The following is a 16,872-nucleotide window of genomic DNA, read 5'->3' as shown; positions in this document are numbered from 1 at the left end:
GACCCCCATCCACTGGCAGTTGACCCCTGCCCACTGACAGTTGACCCCCCATCCACTGGCAGTTGACCTCACCCACTGGCAGAAGTCACAGGCAAATCACAGAAGGGGTCCCCTCCCCAAGCATACTCAGCCAGTCGACCTAATGTGCTGTAATCAGACTTGTCCACCTGAATTGTTAAACAATGACTGTTGGTATTTGCATCCTAATCTCAGTACTGTACAATCTTATGCTCTAGCCACTAATGGACTGTCTAGAATGTGCCTTTTGAGGTGGGGGTGGCATAAAGAATTAAAATACAAAATTAGGAAGCTCCTCCCATACCTTCCCCTGATGATTCAATGGGTAAGTGTCCAGCCGATGTGGTGTGGACCCATCCAGACCAGTTTGGTTCCTGATCTCCGTTGACCCCATACCTCCACTCCCAATCAAGTCCAAATCCCTTTTGGGTTACAATGTGCACCACACACCAACTTACAGTGAAGAAGTTATTGAGTTAAATTGATTTTACCTCACTACTTAGCTCAGTGGGCAGCACTCTCACCTCTGAGTTAGAAGATCATGGGTTCATAAGCCCCACTCCGGAGACTGGGGCACATAATCCAGGCTGACACTCCCAGTGCAGTACTGAGGGAGTGCTGCACTGTTGGAGGTGCCGTCCTTCGGATAAATTTTATGTCTCCTAACGTATTCAGGGGATGTAAAAGATCCCATGGCGCCATTGGACGGAGAGCAGGGGCGTTCTCCCCGGTGTCAACCGACACTACTGGAGACACATTAATTGGCTGTTTATCTCATTTGTGAGTAAATTGGTTGTTGTGTTTTCCTACTTATCGATAGTGGAAAGTATTGATTGGCTGTGAACAACAATAACTTACATTTCTATAGTGCCTTTAACGTAGTAAAATGTCCCAAGGTGTTTCACAGGACTGTAAATCAGACAATGTTTGACACCAAGCCACATAAAGATATATTAGGACAAGTGACCAAAAGCTCAGTCAAAGTGGTAGGTTTTAAGGAGCGACTTAAAGAAGGAGAGGCGTAAAGGTTTAGGTGGGAAGCACTTTGGGTCATCCTGAGGATGTGAAAGGCGCTATATAAATGCAAGTCCTTCCTTATAATCTTTTGGTTTACTGCCTTGGTTTTGCATAAAATACCTCCCTACACCCACCTTATGGGCTCCCCATCACCTTCTGAATTATTTTTTCCTTCATGGGTGTGGAGAGGATCTATTGAAGTATATAAAATAGTAAACTAGTATATAAAATAGTAACTGGCTGAGGTGGGGTTAATCCAGATTATTTACAGTAAGAGAACAGTACGTCAAGTGAGAATTTCCTGCCCCCTCACACTCTGCCATCACTTTCACGCTTCAAAACAAAAGTACAAAGATACACAGGGCACGTTTAAAACAGGAGTCAGAATGTCTGTCATCCCTGGGTGACCTCACCAATCATACTCAAAAAAAGAGAAGAAAAAGCCACGACTGGAGCAGGACAGGCTCGAGGGGCTGAATGGCCTATTCCTGTTTCTATGTTCCAAGAGGGGCGAGCAATAGTGGGTCAAAGGCTCATTACACATTCCTGAAATGTTTAGATGCTGTGTTAGCTTGAAGCAAGTCAAAGCCGAACTCTCAGAGTACACCTGGAGCCCATTCCTCTTTCATAAAATGAGAACATTGTACCCTCTTAAAATAAAGCAGCAAGAGGAACATTTTAAAGTACATTCAACTGCATTATACAATACCACTGGGCACTGACCCTGCAGCTGCTCCTGGGACTAGGTGACGCCAAGCTGGGGTTTCAGAGCCTGTAGATTGCAAGGAACACTGGAGTCCAAGGGTTCATCCACTTCAAGATGATAAATCAGTCATGGAGGAATTCTGAACATTAAATGAGCATCTGTACATTGTGCATTTGTGATATACGTGGTCACATATACAGACACAGACACACACAGATATACATACACACCGACAGACACACACACAAACAGATATATACACACCGACAGACACACACACAAATATACACACCGACAGACACACACACACACACACACACACACAGACATATACACACTGACAGACACACACACAAACAGATATATACACACCGACAGACACACACACAAATATACACACCGACAGACACACACACACAGACATATACACACTGACAGACACACACACAGACAGATATATACACACCGACAGACACACACACACACAGACATATACATACCAACAGACACACACACATATAAACACCGACAGACACACACACACACACAGACATACACACACCGACAGATACACACACAGTCACAACACACACCGACAGACAGACACACACACACACACACACACACAGATATATACAAACCGACAGACACACACACACAGTCACAACACACACAGACAGACACATACACACACAGACACATACACAGAAAAACAGACATATAAATCCCTGTCTTTTACACAGTGTATTTCTACACTGCTGCATGTGATAACCCCTAAGGAATTAAATGTAAAATTGAATTGAGTTCTCCAGCAATGGAAGCTGATGGTCTCAGACTCTCTTAATTCAGGAAACAACTCATCCCTTTTGGTTAAAAAAAAGTTATTTTTCAACCTGTTAAATCTACTGTCACAAAAATCTTCATTCTCCCCCAAAAAAATGTCCATTAGTCGTGCAGACCTGGCTGCTAGTTATTGAAGTGCTACTGTTCCGTTCTACAGGAACATGTGTATTTGAAAAGAAATCTGGACAGAAATGAAGCTTTTTTTGTCGACGATGGATTATTTATTGGATCTTTTCTTGTTGGTTACAGCACACACGTGGGGTTAAAATCGGTTACTGCTAGCGACCTCTGCAGGCTGCAGAGAATATACATCTCAGACCGGCTAAAATACACATCTCAGACCGGCTAAAATACACATCTCAGACCAGCTAAATTACACATCTCAGACCGGCTAAAATACACATCTCAGACCGGCTAAAATACACATCTCAGACCGGCTAAAATACACATGTCAGACTGGCTAAAATATACATCTCAGACCAGCTAAAATACACATGTCAGACTGGCTAAAATACACATCTCAGACCGGCTAAAATACACATCTCAGACTGGCTAAAATACACATCTCAGACCGGCTAAAATACACATCTCAGACCGGCTAAAATACACATCTCAGACCGGCTAAAATATACATCTCAGACCAGCTAAAATACACATCTCAGACCGGCTAAAATACACATCTCAGACCGGCTAAAATACACATCTCAGACCGGCTAAAATACACATCTCAGACCAGCTAAAATACACATCTCAGACCGGCTAAAATATACATCTCAGACCGGCTAAAATACACATCTCAGACCGGCTAAAATATACATCTCAGACCGGCTAAAATATACATCTCAGACCGGCTAAAATACACATGTCAGACTGGCTAAAATATACATCTCAGACCAGCTAAAATACACATGTCAGACCGGCTAAAATACACATCTCAGACCAGCTAAAATACACATCTCAGACCAGCTAAAATACACATCTCAGACCAGCTAAAATACACATCTCAGACCAGCTAAAATATACATCTCAGACCGGCTAAAATATACATCTCAGACCGGCTAAAATACACATGTCAGACTGGCTAAAATATACATCTCAGACCAGCTAAAATACACATGTCAGACCGGCTAAAATACACATCTCAGACCAGCTAAAATACACATCTCAGACCGGCTAAAATACACATCTCAGACCAGCTAAAATACACATCTCAGACCAGCTAAAATACACATCTCAGACCAGCTAAAATACACATCTCAGACCGGCTAAAATACACATCTCAGACCAGCTAAAATACACATCTCAGACCAGCTAAAATACACATCTCAGACCAGCTAAAATACACATCTCAGACCAGCTAAAATACACATCTCAGACCAGCTAAAATACACATCTCAGACCAGCTAAAATACACATCTCAGACCAGCTAAAATACACATCTCAGACCGGCTAAAATATACATCTCAGACCGGCTAAAATACACATCTCAGACCGGCTAAAATACACATCTCAGACTGGCTAAAATACACATGTCAGACCGGCTAAAATACACATCTCAGACCGGCTAAAATATACATCTCAGACCGGCTAAAATATACATCTCAGACCGGCTAAAATATACATCTCAGACCGGCTAAAATACACATCTCAGACTGGCTAAAATATACATCTCAGACCAGCTAAAATACACATGTCAGACCGGCTAAAATATACATCTCAGACCGGCTAAAATACACATCTCAGACCGGCTAAAATACACATCTCAGACCAGCTAAAATACACATCTCAGACCGGCTAAAATACACATCTCAGACCAGCTAAAATATACATCTCAGACCAGCTAAAATATACATCTCAGACCGGCTAAAATACACATCTCAGACCAGCTAAAATATACATCTCAGACCGGCTAAAATACACATCTCAGACTGGCTAAAATATACATCTCAGACCAGCTAAAATACACATGTCAGACCGGCTAAAATATACATCTCAGACCGGCTAAAATATACATCTCAGACTGGCTAAAATACACATCTCAGACCGGCTAAAATATACATCTCAGACCGGCTAAAATACACATGTCAGACTGGCTAAAATACACATCTCAGACCGGCTAAAATATACATCTCAGACCGGCTAAAATACACATCTCAGACCGGCTAAAATACACATCTCAGACCAGCTAAAATACACATCTCAGACCGGCTAAAATACACATCTCAGACCGGCTAAAATATACATCTCAGACCAGCTAAAATACACATCTCAGACCGGCTAAAATACACATCTCAGACCAGCTAAAATACACATCTCAGACCGGCTAAAATACACATCTCAGACCGGCTAAAATACACATCTCAGACCAGCTAAAATACACATCTCAGACCGGCTAAAATACACATCTCAGACCGGCTAAAATACACATCTCAGACCGGCTAAAATACACATCTCAGACCAGCTAAAATACACATCTCAGACCGGCTAAAATACACATCTCAGACCGGCTAAAATACACATGTCAGACCGGCTAAAATACACATCTCAGACCGGCTAAAATATACATCTCAGACCGGCTAAAATACACATCTCAGACCAGCTAAAATACACATCTCAGACCAGCTAAAATACACATCTCAGACCGGCTAAAATACACATCTCAGACCAGCTAAAATACACATGTCAGACCGGCTAAAATACACATCTCAGACCGGCTAAAATACACATCTCAGACCGGCTAAAATACACATCTCAGACCAGCTAAAATACACATCTCAGACCGGCTAAAATATACATCTCAGACCAGCTAAAATACACATGTCAGACCGGCTAAAATACACATCTCAGACCAGCTAAAATACACATCTCAGACCGGCTAAAATACACATCTCAGACCAGCTAAAATACACATCTCAGACCGGCTAAAATACACATCTCAGACCAGCTAAAATACACATGTCAGACCGGCTAAAATACACATCTCAGACCGGCTAAAATACACATCTCAGACCGGCTAAAATACACATCTCAGACCGGCTAAAATACACATCTCAGACCAGCTAAAATACACATCTCAGACCGGCTAAAATACACATCTCAGACCGGCTAAAATACACATCTCAGACCAGCTAAAATACACATCTCAGACCGGCTAAAATACACATCTCAGACCGGCTAAAATACACATGTCAGACCGGCTAAAATACACATCTCAGACCAGCTAAAATACACATCTCAGACCGGCTAAAATACACATCTCAGACCAGCTAAAATACACATCTCAGACCAGCTAAAATACACATCTCAGACCGGCTAAAATACACATCTCAGACCGGCTAAAATATACATCTCAGACCAGCTAAAATACACATCTCAGACCGGCTAAAATACACATCTCAGACCGGCTAAAATATACATCTCAGACCAGCTAAAATACACATCTCAGACCGGCTAAAATACACATCTCAGACCAGCTAAAATATACATCTCAGACCGGCTAAAATACACATCTCAGACCAGCTAAAATATACATGTCAGACCGGCTAAAATACACATCTCAGACCGGCTAAAATATACATCTCAGACCAGCTAAAATACACATCTCAGACCGGCTAAAATACACATCTCAGACCGGCTAAAATATACATCTCAGACCGGCTAAAATATACATCTCAGACCGGCTAAAATACACATCTCAGACCAGCTAAAATATACATGTCAGACCGGCTAAAATATACATCTCAGACCGGCTAAAATACACATCTCAGACCGGCTAAAATACACATCTCAGACCGGCTAAAATATACATCTCAGACCGGCTAAAATACACATCTCAGACCGGCTAAAATACACATCTCAGACCGGCTAAAATACACATCTCAGACCGGCTAAAATATACATCTCAGACCGGCTAAAATATACATCTCAGACCGGCTAAAATACACATCTCAGTTCAGCACAGCTCAGGAGGCCTTGATGTGCAAGGGTTGATTGCTGCCTTGTCCTTGGGTTGGTTGTTCAAACTGTGTGGTATAGATCAATGGGTCACGCCATTCAAGCATCCTGTGGGCCAGTTTGTGTACGTTTGACAGCTGTGCACATGTAGGCAAGCAACATTTTGAATCCTGTAAATAGCTTCCGAGAGATACAGTTTTAAGATCCTTTGTTCTGGGATCCCTTCAAAGGGATTTGGAGCTGTACCTTGGGAAGTGTTGCATGAAGTCAGCGGTCAATCAGAAGCTAACAAGGGCATGTGATGGAGTCGGAGGATCCCATTGTGCCCACACCAGGAGTAAGTGACCACATTTCAAGGGTCAGTTTAATGTTTTTTTGACATTTCAAGATTAGTAAAATTTTACGATTCCTGTAAATATCCAGTTTGTATCGAGCACTGTTTAATGTTCAGTAAGTTTTTCTAGTGGCTTATAGCCAGAGTCATGATCTGGTCGAATGGTATTCTACCAAAACAGAGGCAATCAAGTGGTGATCCACTTAATATATCCGAGGAAGGACAAGTGACAGGAGTTCTCTTGTATCACTTGAGCTGGGATGAGCTAACTCAGCGCAGTGCTGGTGAGTGAACCTGGGATTAACTCCCAGGTCTGTGTGGTTCAGTTTGATATAGGAGCAGTGCATTTGCCCACTGAGCCACTAGCACCACTTTGCTGTTATGTAGCAAGATCACCTTCAGTAACCCAGCCTCCCCTGCTGTGTAATCAGCCCTGGTTCATCTATTCCACACAGGCTGCTTTCCATGGGGCCTCTCCCTGCCCCCTCTGGCCTCTCCCCTGGTGGCCCATCACTTCAATCCCTCGAACGTTTATTTAACAATACACCATCATTAAACCAATTACTCAAATAAAACGTGTTCTCCAATAAATACTTTGATATAATTTGAACTATGCATAGATATTTATACATAGATTTATACATTTAGTGTCTAATACAGAATAATCCCTAAACAGTGACTGTTTAAAACCTTGTGATACATTGACACTTAACATTTCACAGAATTAACAATTTTTTTATCAATGTAACTGAAGAAAGTTCTTTCATCCCTAAACAGTTTGGGCTGCACCAGTGCTGGGGTCTCTGCTCACTCACCCGTTCTCTCTCGCTCTCTCTCACTCCCTCTCTTTGTCTCTCTCACTCCCCCTCTCTCTCTCTCTCTCACTCCCCCTCTCTCTCTCTCTCTCTCTCTCTCACTCCCCCCCTCTCTCTCTCACTCCCCCCTCTCTCTCTCTCTCACTCCCCCTCTCTCTCACTCCCCCCCTCTCTCTCTCACTCCCCCCCTCTCTCTCTCTCACTCCCCCCTCCCTCTCTCTCACTCCCTCTCTCTCACACTCCCCCCCCTCTCTCTCTCCCCCTCTCTCTCGCTCTCACTCCCCCCTCGCTCTCTCTTTCTCACTCCCCCTCTCTCACTCCCCCTCTCTCTCTCTCCCCCTCTCTCTCTCTCTCTCACTCCCCCTCTCTCTCTCTCACTCCCCCTCTCTCTCTCACTCCCCCTCCCCCTCTCTCACTCCCTCTCTCTCATTCCCCCTCTCTCTCTCTCACACACTCCCTCTCTCTCTCTCTCACTCCCCCTCTCTCTCACTCCCCCCCTCCCTCTCACTCCCCCCTCTCTCTCTCTCACACCCCCTCTCTCTCTCACTCCCCCTCTTTCTCTCTCTCACTCCCCCTCCCCCTCTCTCACTCCCTCTCTTTCTCTCTCTCTCACACACTCCCCCTCTCTCTCTCTCACTCCCCCTCCCCCTCTCTCACTCCCCCTCTCCCCCTCTCTCTCTCTCACACTCCCCCTCTCTCTCTCTCTCACTCCCCCTCTCTCTCATTCCCCCTCTCTCTCTCTCTCACACACTCCCTCTCTCTCTCTCACTCTCTCTCTCTCTCTCTCAAGCACAATTACCTATTTGGTTATTTGTTCTGCTTTCATTAGTTGAGTTATGAAGCACCTGTGTACAGTCAGTGTACGTGGATACAGTCATGTACTACAGTATATAGTCCAAAGTGTACATTATGTAATGAAAACGCCTTCAGCTGCCTCCCGCCCGTCTCATTTCACTGTTTGCAGTTCATGTGTTGTTATAGATTCACCACCTGTTCCAACCTTGCCTTCCTCATTTGTACACATTTGTCAGTTAAACATAAGAGAGGTGTGGATTAAGACAGAGTGATTTAACCAGTCATTTGCCTGTTTTAATATTTCCTTTATATCCTTAGTAACTCAGACTGAACCTCATCTCCAGATCAAGGCAAAGTGATAACCTTGCTTTACTTTGGTGCTTTTTTTTTCTTGTGAAACTTCTTCTGAATCTCCTATTAGGGCCTCATGACAGACAGCCCCTGACTCTGTGATGTACTTCCACCACAGAGTGTTTGTGAACTGTCCCCTCTCAGCCCCTGCGCTCTCTATCACCGCCTCCAGACCCCGGTCAGTAACACAGCCAGGCCTGAATTTTCATTGCGTCACTTTTTCTTGAAAAATGTTTCCCATTCCACAGCTGGATGAATAAAACCTTCACCGTTTACACACATTAACGACAAGTTATCTGCTCGTGATGGACAGGAACAGATCACATGATTGCAGGCGCACTCTGAAGGGCTGATTCATTTTCAGTCCCGCTATCAAATTCACATCGCACAAAACTGTCGGCAGCAAATTCATGTGCTGTGGTCATTTTGATTTTAGTTTGTTAGATTTTAGGAAGGAAAGACAATTAACCTGCTGTTCGCCAAATGTGGAAATTGTGGGCCCAACTCAGTCGCAAACTGCTGGAACTATTGGTTAAAATCCCAGCTGAATCCATCATCGTCTTCAAGATTTGGCAGAGGGGAGACATGTTTATTAATGATTATTAATTGAGGCCTGGGGGGCAGGATGCCACCGAGGTTAAAAAAGAGCAGGAGAGATGACTTGGTTGGTTGAGGGGTAAATATTGGCCTGAACACCGGGGAGAACTCCCCTGCTCTTCTTCGAATAGTGGCCGTGGGATCTTTTATGTCCACCTGAGGGGGCAGACGGGGGCCTCAGTTTAACGCCTCGTCCAAAAGACAGCACTCCCTCACTACTGCACTGGAAGTGTCAGCCTAGATTTTGTGCTTAAGTCTCTAGAGTGAAGACTTGAACCTACAGCTTTCCGAGTCAGAAGCAAGAGTGTTACCCACTGAACCACAGCTGACACAAGACCTTAGGAACTGAGGAGGAACCAGAGAGGGAGAGCTCGGAGCCACAGCGATTACAGTATTGGTAGAATGAAGAAAGACACAGAGAGAGGCCTCAGCTGAGGGAAGTTATCAGCTGATAACCGCTCTCTTGTCGAGCACAAGATGCAGCTTGTGACCCCGCCATACAGGTTAATGTCACCCCGTGGGTAATCTTTTTGTGCAAACCTACGGGTAGGTTTATGTCAGTGAAGGGATTAGTGTGCTGTCTGCATTCCCTGGTGAGGCATGGTCCGGGGTTTGGGCTGTAATTCTCTGACTGTGTTCTGAAGCACAAAGATCTGATATCCTTTCTGCCTGAAGCCTTTTCCTGTAATGTCAATAATTTGAGGCCTACCCGAGCTCAGTTAGATGCTGCACCCTTCGCATCTTACAGTCCGATCCAATTATGCCTTTGTTCCGATTTATAGCCGCAGTTAGCAACCTCAAGCCAATCTGTCGGCTGAGGCCTTGACTGGCCTCAGTTAAGCCGGGTTCAAAAGGCCACAACTTTTCTCATAACCTTCCTATGAAACTAAATATTCAAATAACTTCGCTACACAACTCGGAGCGAGCTGCTCGCTCAGTGAGAACGTTCCAAACTCTGTGTCAGGAGGTGCGGAGTTGGAACCCCACTCCAGACAGTCCCGGCTTTGAATTCTGGGTTGACGTCTAACGGGATGGTCGCGTCCATTGGGTGCGCGTGGCCATAAAACCCTCCCGCCATGTGGGACTAACCACCCCATCGGCCGGTACAAAGATGGTTACGGCCATGGAAGGAGCGTTCACATCACGGCCTGTCAGACTGTTAATCAGCCCGCGAATCCTTCCACTACTTCATACCGTTCTCCAGGGGAAGATAGTAAACATTACACAACATACTAGAAATTGCTTTTTCCACCAATTTTACACGGGTTGCTGCAGAGCGAGGGGTTTTGCTGCTGATTTTGTCCCATCCTGTCCCGAAGGTCCTGACTCTTGTTGGGGTACAGACCCAAGGCACCGAAAACCCCTCCGTTATCTCAGCCAAGTGCGGGTGTGAGCCCGGGCAGACTATATGACCACAGAGGCCGCCCAACCAGGCCCTGTCCTCACCTGACGTCCACTAGGATTACCAATCCTTCAGGATTGCCCTAGAGTCTCCGGGAATTGACGATTAATCTCCTAGACACTGCTGCGAGCAAACCAGGAGAAAAATCATAGGGACACTAAATATTGCAGGGTTTTGTTTCATTCTCTTTGAACACTTTTGTTTATTAGCTATAAAAATATAGGAGTTGGGGATAAAAGGCTGTTTGACAGTCAAGAATCATCCAATTGAGTCATAAAGAATCTGTTCGCTTTGCGATTGGCTGTGGGAAGATCGTGTGCCTTGAGGATGGACGTCTTGGGCAACCAATGGCGGGAGTGTGGGGGCGGGGCAGTGGGAGGCAGGGCGTCATGTGACGAAACCTCCAGGAATACATCCAGCCAGAGTTGGCAACCCTGACGTCCACTTGCAGTGGGAGGCCTGGCTGATTTTACCCCTCTCTACCCCAACTGTAACACCCCCAGTTGCCGCCCTGGTTAAGGCCATCAATGGAACTCAGGCCTCTGTCCTGTCACTGCACTGACAGCAGCTGTGTGCGCATGTGGCCATTTGAGCAAACGGTTAATAAAACCTCTCGTTATTCTAATGGTTGATAAAAGCAGACATGGCCTGTGTTATGGTCGGTTATGGTGATGCTGCAGTTGAAGATTACCCTCGGAAGGTGATGGGTTTGGTCCCACCTGGGAAGAGAGAGCCTTTCGAAGACCAGAGCTGAGAGGCCCATCTCTAAATTCCTTCAGAATGAAGCAAAGTTTCAGTAATTTTCCACTTTTTCAGCTTTTCCAGGTAAAGAGCCGAGGGGAGGGGCATCGCCTGGAATTGCGGGCCGAACAGCCAGTCATGTCTTGGCTATAGCCCAATGCTCCAAATGGATTGGGCCTGTCCGATTGTCCCCATTGAGGATCCTCAGTACTGCACAAGAAATGAATTGAAGGCAACTTTTGCTCAAATGGTTGGGTGCTCAGGAAGGGCGTTACATAGAATTTACAGCTCAGAAACAGGCCATTCGGCCCAACTGGTCCATGTCGGTGTTTATGCTCCACACGAGCCTCCTCCCACCCCTCTTCATCTCACCCTATCGGCATATCCTTCTATTTCGCCTCATCCACTCCACATTCTGGTATTGGTACCAGTGCAAACATACCAACAAATATCAGGGCCTGACTGCCTCTCGGGATCTCTGAAATGTCTGTCTGTTGTGCAGAAACGTAGAAGACACCTTCAGGGTGTAGAACTTCCCACATGAAGTTTCTGACCAGGCTGCAAACCGTCTATGGAGCCACCTGGTTTGATGCCCGTTTGCAAGCCAACTCTAAAGTGGCAAGACGTATGGACGTCCCATCATCATCCCCGTCAATCTCGAGTCAAGTTAACACAGAAAGGGTCACACTCGGTCCGTTAACTCCTGCGGACCGTAATGGTGTTGTCTTGAATCCTATCCCTGTGCGGTTGTCGTGAGCTGGTATCCACGCTTCTCACACTCCTTGTCCAGACCCTTCATGAGTTTGTCCTCTTTGGGCCTGTAGGCTCGGACGAAGCTGTCCGTCTCCAGCAGTATCCTGTTCAGCGTCTGCTCGTAGTTCACGTGTCTCCGTGCCATCATGACGTACTCCCTCGTCTCTAAGAGTCTGGGACAGTCGCAGACGTTTGGGACCCATAGGTATTCCCGCCTTAAGATGGCAAAACTCTTCTTGTAGGTCATCACTACTTGAATGTCATAGCGTGTCTCCAGGCCGATAATTCTCTTACTAATAATCTTAACACGGAATACTGGGAGGGACAAAAGAGAGAAAAGGTTCAGCAACATTGGGGGTCATTTTATCCTAACCCCCCCGTCAGGAAACTGACAGGATCGGGTGCAACGATGGTTTTACACTCCGTCCAATTCTACTCCCCATTGAAGTCAACGGGGACCAATATTGGGCGGAGTGTAAAACCATCCCGTGGGATTCCCGCCCGGTGAGTTAGGTTAAAATTACCCCCATTGAGTCTGAAAATGTACCCAACATTTATCCCCTTTTGATTTTCTTCCCTTCTCTCCTGAAGACGCTGGCTCCTCGTGGGGGATACCGATTTTTTAAAATGATTCGTTCATGGGATGTGGGCGTCGCTGGCGAGGCCGGCATTTATTGCCCATCCCTAATTGCCCTTGAGAAGGTGGTGGTGAGCCGCCTTCTTGAACCGCTGCAGTCCGTGTGGTGAAGGTTCTCCCACAGTGCTGTTAGGAAGGGAGTTCCAGGATTTTGACCCAGCGACGATGAAGGAACGGCGATATATTTCCAAGTCGGGATGGTGTGTGACTTGGAGGGGAACGTGCTGGTGCTCTTGTCCTTCTAGGTGGTAGAGGTCGCAGGTTTGGGAGGTGCTGTCGAAGAAGCCTTGGCGAGTTGCTGCAGTGCATCCTGTGGATGGTACACACTGCAGCTACTGTGCGTCGGTGGTGAAGGGAGTGAATGTTTAGGGTGGTGGATGGGGTGCCAATCAAGCGGGCTGCTTTGTCCTGGATGGTGTCAAGCTTCTTGAGTGTTGTTGGAGCTGCACTCATCCAGGCAAGTGGAGAGTATTCCATCACACTCCTGACTTGTGCCTTGTAGATGGTGGATGGGCTTTGGGGAGTCAGGAGGTGAGTCACTCGCCGCAGAATACCCAGCCTCTGCCCCAACCTCCGTCCAGTGCCCATTCTTCATGTGTGAGCATCAACATCTCAGACCAACCCATCCTGCCCTCAGCTCGTGCCCACACAGGGGCCTTTTCCATCAGTGATCAGAAGCAGGGACCCTGGGTCAGGTTTCCCTTTGTAGCCCCACCCTGGCAGACTCCTGGTCTACGTGTCTCTTGCTCTCCGTCCACAATTTGCCCAACTGCGGGAGGTTCGAGCTGGCAATAAATGCCGGCCTTGCCAGCGACGCCCACATCCCATGAACGAATAATAAAAAAAAAAGTTTGTTTCTCTTCCTGTGGGGATCAGTCAAGGCCACGATGAGCCCCTCAATCGCAAGCCCTTCGCTCCATGGCATATCATAGCCAAAGGTGGGCTTTGACACGACGTTAGTGGATGACACTACTACACATGAATATCTGGCTTGCAATCCAATTTTAAGTACACTCAGGTCTTGCTGAAGTAAGAGAAAGACTCATCACCATGAGCAATGAGGGCGCAGGAGTCAAAGACTGAGCGGAGGGAATGACAGCTTAGTTTGATGGAAGAGAATGACTATACGAGGAGCTACTCACCAAGATCTTTCTCACAGTACTGCCTGAGGCGGTTTGATCTCCCACGAACCCGTTGACACTTCCCACAGTTATCTAAGACGCCAGGAAAAAAAAAACAGATCACAATCAGACGTCATGCCCATTGGGGACTGGATTGAGACTGGCCAAATTCATTTCCTATAGGAGCAGTGAGAAAGAACAAACTTGCATTTATATAGCACCTTTCACATCCTCAGGACATCCCACAGCACTTCATTACCACTGAAGTGCAGTCACTGTTGTGACGTAGGGAAATGCAACGACTAATTTGTACCCAGCAAGGTCCCACAAACAGTTGAGACTTTCCGATGAGACGTCAAACCGAGGCCCTGTCTGCCCCCTCAGGTGGATGTAAACGATCCCATGGCATTATTCGAAGAAGAGCAGGGGAGTTCTCCCCGGTGTCCAGGCCAATATTTATCCTTCAACCAACATCACTAAAACAGATTAACTGATCACTATCCCATTGCTGACTACACTTCAAAAGTACTTAATTGGATGTAAAACGCTTTGGGACGTCCTGAGGTTGTGAAAGGCGCTGTAGAAATGCAAGTCTTTCTTTTGGTTTTGGAATTACGTTACCAATGGAGACAAAGATTGCAGCCACCGATTTTAGCAGTGTGGTGTTTACATTGTTGCGTTACCACTGACTCCAGAATTGATGTTGGCAGATGCCCAGTGCAGTGCTGAACTATCTGGCACCATGTCGATGCTGTTGGCAGAGGCTCCCCTTTCACAGCTTACCTCCTTCTGTTACTAATTATAAAATGTGTGGAAATAGCCAGTGGGCAGCTGCTGTTCACCAAGAGGCTCCGAGGGAATTTGCAATTCTTTTGATCAACTTGTTAATTTTAGAGGCTTCAATCGATGTGATGAAACAACAAAAGGCAGCGATGCAGCACACTACAGGGAAGGCCACTCGCTGCACACTACAGGGCACACTGCTCACTGCACACTACAGGGCAGGCCACTCGCTGCACACTACAGGGTACACTGCTCACTGTACACTACAGGGCACACTGCTCACTGTACACTACAGGGCACACTGCTCACTGTACACTACAGGGCACACTGCTCACTGTACACTACAGGGCACACTGCACACTGCACACTACAGGGCACACTGCTCACTGTACACTACAGGGCACACTGCTCACTGCACACTACAGGGCAGGCCACTCGCTGCACACTACAGGGCACACTGCTCACTGTACACTACAGGGCACACTGCTCACTGTACACTACAGGGCACACTGCTCACTGTACACTACAGGGCACACTGCTCACTGTACACTACAGGGCACACTGCACACTGCACACTACAGGGCACACTGCTCACTGTACATTACAGGGCAGGCCACTCGCTGCACGCTACAGGGCACACTGCTCACTGCACACTATAGGGAACACTGCTCACTGCACACTAAAGGGCACACTGCTCACTGCACACTATAGGGCACACTGCTCACTGCACACTAAAGGGCACACTGCTCACTGTACACTACAGGGCACACTGCTCACTGCACATCACAGGGCACACTGCTCACTGCACACTACAGGGCACACTGCTCACTGTACACTACAGGGCACACTGCTCACTGCACACTACAGGGCACACTGCTCACTGCACACTACATGGCACACTGCTCACTGCACACTACAGGGTACACTGCTCACTGTACACTACAGGGCACACTGCTCACTGCATTCTAAAGGGCACACTGCTTACTGCACACTACAGGGCACACTGCTTACTGCACACTACAGGGCACACTGCTCACTGCACACTACAGGGCACACTGCTCGCTGTACACTACAGGGCACACTGCTCACTGTACACTACAGGGCACACCACTCGCTGCACACTACAGGGCACACTGCTCACTGCATTCTAAAGGGCACACTGCTCACTGCACACTACAGGGCACACTGCTCGCTGTACACTACAGGGCAGGCCACTCGCTGCACACTATAGGGCACACTGCTCACTGCACACTACAGGGCACACCACTCGCTGCACACTACAGGGCACACTGCTCACTGCATTCTAAAGGGCACACTGCTCACTGCACACTACAGGGCACACTGCTCGCTGTACACTACAGGGCAGGCCACTAGCTGCACACTATAGGGCACACTGCTCACTGCACACTACAGGGCAAACTGCTCACTGCACACTAAAGGGCACACTGCTTACTGCACACTACACACTACAGGGCAGGCCACTCGCTGCACACTACGGGGCACACTGCTCACTGTACACTACAGGGCACACTGCTCACTGCACACTACAGGGCACACTGCTCACTGTACACTACAGGGCAAACTGCTCACTGTTCAATAAGTACACAATAAGAATGTTAGTTTTCATCAATAATACGTTGTTTTTGGAGCAAAAATCATGAATTGACAGTTTGCCAAAAAGCAGTGAAATCTTTGGCATCGGTAACTAGCACTAGTTAACTGAGGATCCTGATTGGATCATCAGGGTTAAATCATCTACTGAACGTTTGGCTAAAGATCTTCACTGAAGTTTGACAGTATAATCAGCAAGAATCTGAAAAGACAGAGATTCTGGAACATTCTCTCAGACAAGAACACACCACCATATTAGGAGAAAGTATGATGGAAAATGAGGTCAAATATTTTACTGACATGTTAGCCAGAAACACGTTCACCTCATCCGTGAGACACCAGTCTCTTCTTCCTCCGACAGTCCCCAGCGCCTTCAAATCCAAGCACACCGTTA

The 16,872-nt window shown here is 46.7% G+C and overlaps 1 protein-coding gene across 1 annotated transcript in view; it reads right to left on the bottom strand.

The window, feature by feature from the left end:
* Positions 1–8,391: 8,391 nt before the first annotated feature.
* Positions 8,392–16,872, bottom strand: part of adamtsl5 (ADAMTS like 5) — a 48,258-nt gene continuing 39,777 nt past the window's right edge. Inside the window, exons 13-14 of the mRNA XM_067973455.1 lie at positions 14,106–14,177; positions 8,392–12,641 (exon numbers count right to left, since the gene is read on the bottom strand). Of these exons, the coding sequence (XP_067829556.1) occupies positions 12,307–12,641; positions 14,106–14,177 (407 nt within the window). The 3' untranslated portion in view covers positions 8,392–12,306. The remainder of the gene's footprint in view (positions 12,642–14,105; positions 14,178–16,872) is intronic.

This window comes from Heptranchias perlo, chromosome 38 (genome assembly GCF_035084215.1).
Source record: "Heptranchias perlo isolate sHepPer1 chromosome 38, sHepPer1.hap1, whole genome shotgun sequence".
NCBI lineage: Eukaryota > Metazoa > Chordata > Chondrichthyes > Hexanchiformes > Hexanchidae > Heptranchias > Heptranchias perlo.
This window is presented reverse-complemented; position numbering and strand designations above follow the sequence as displayed.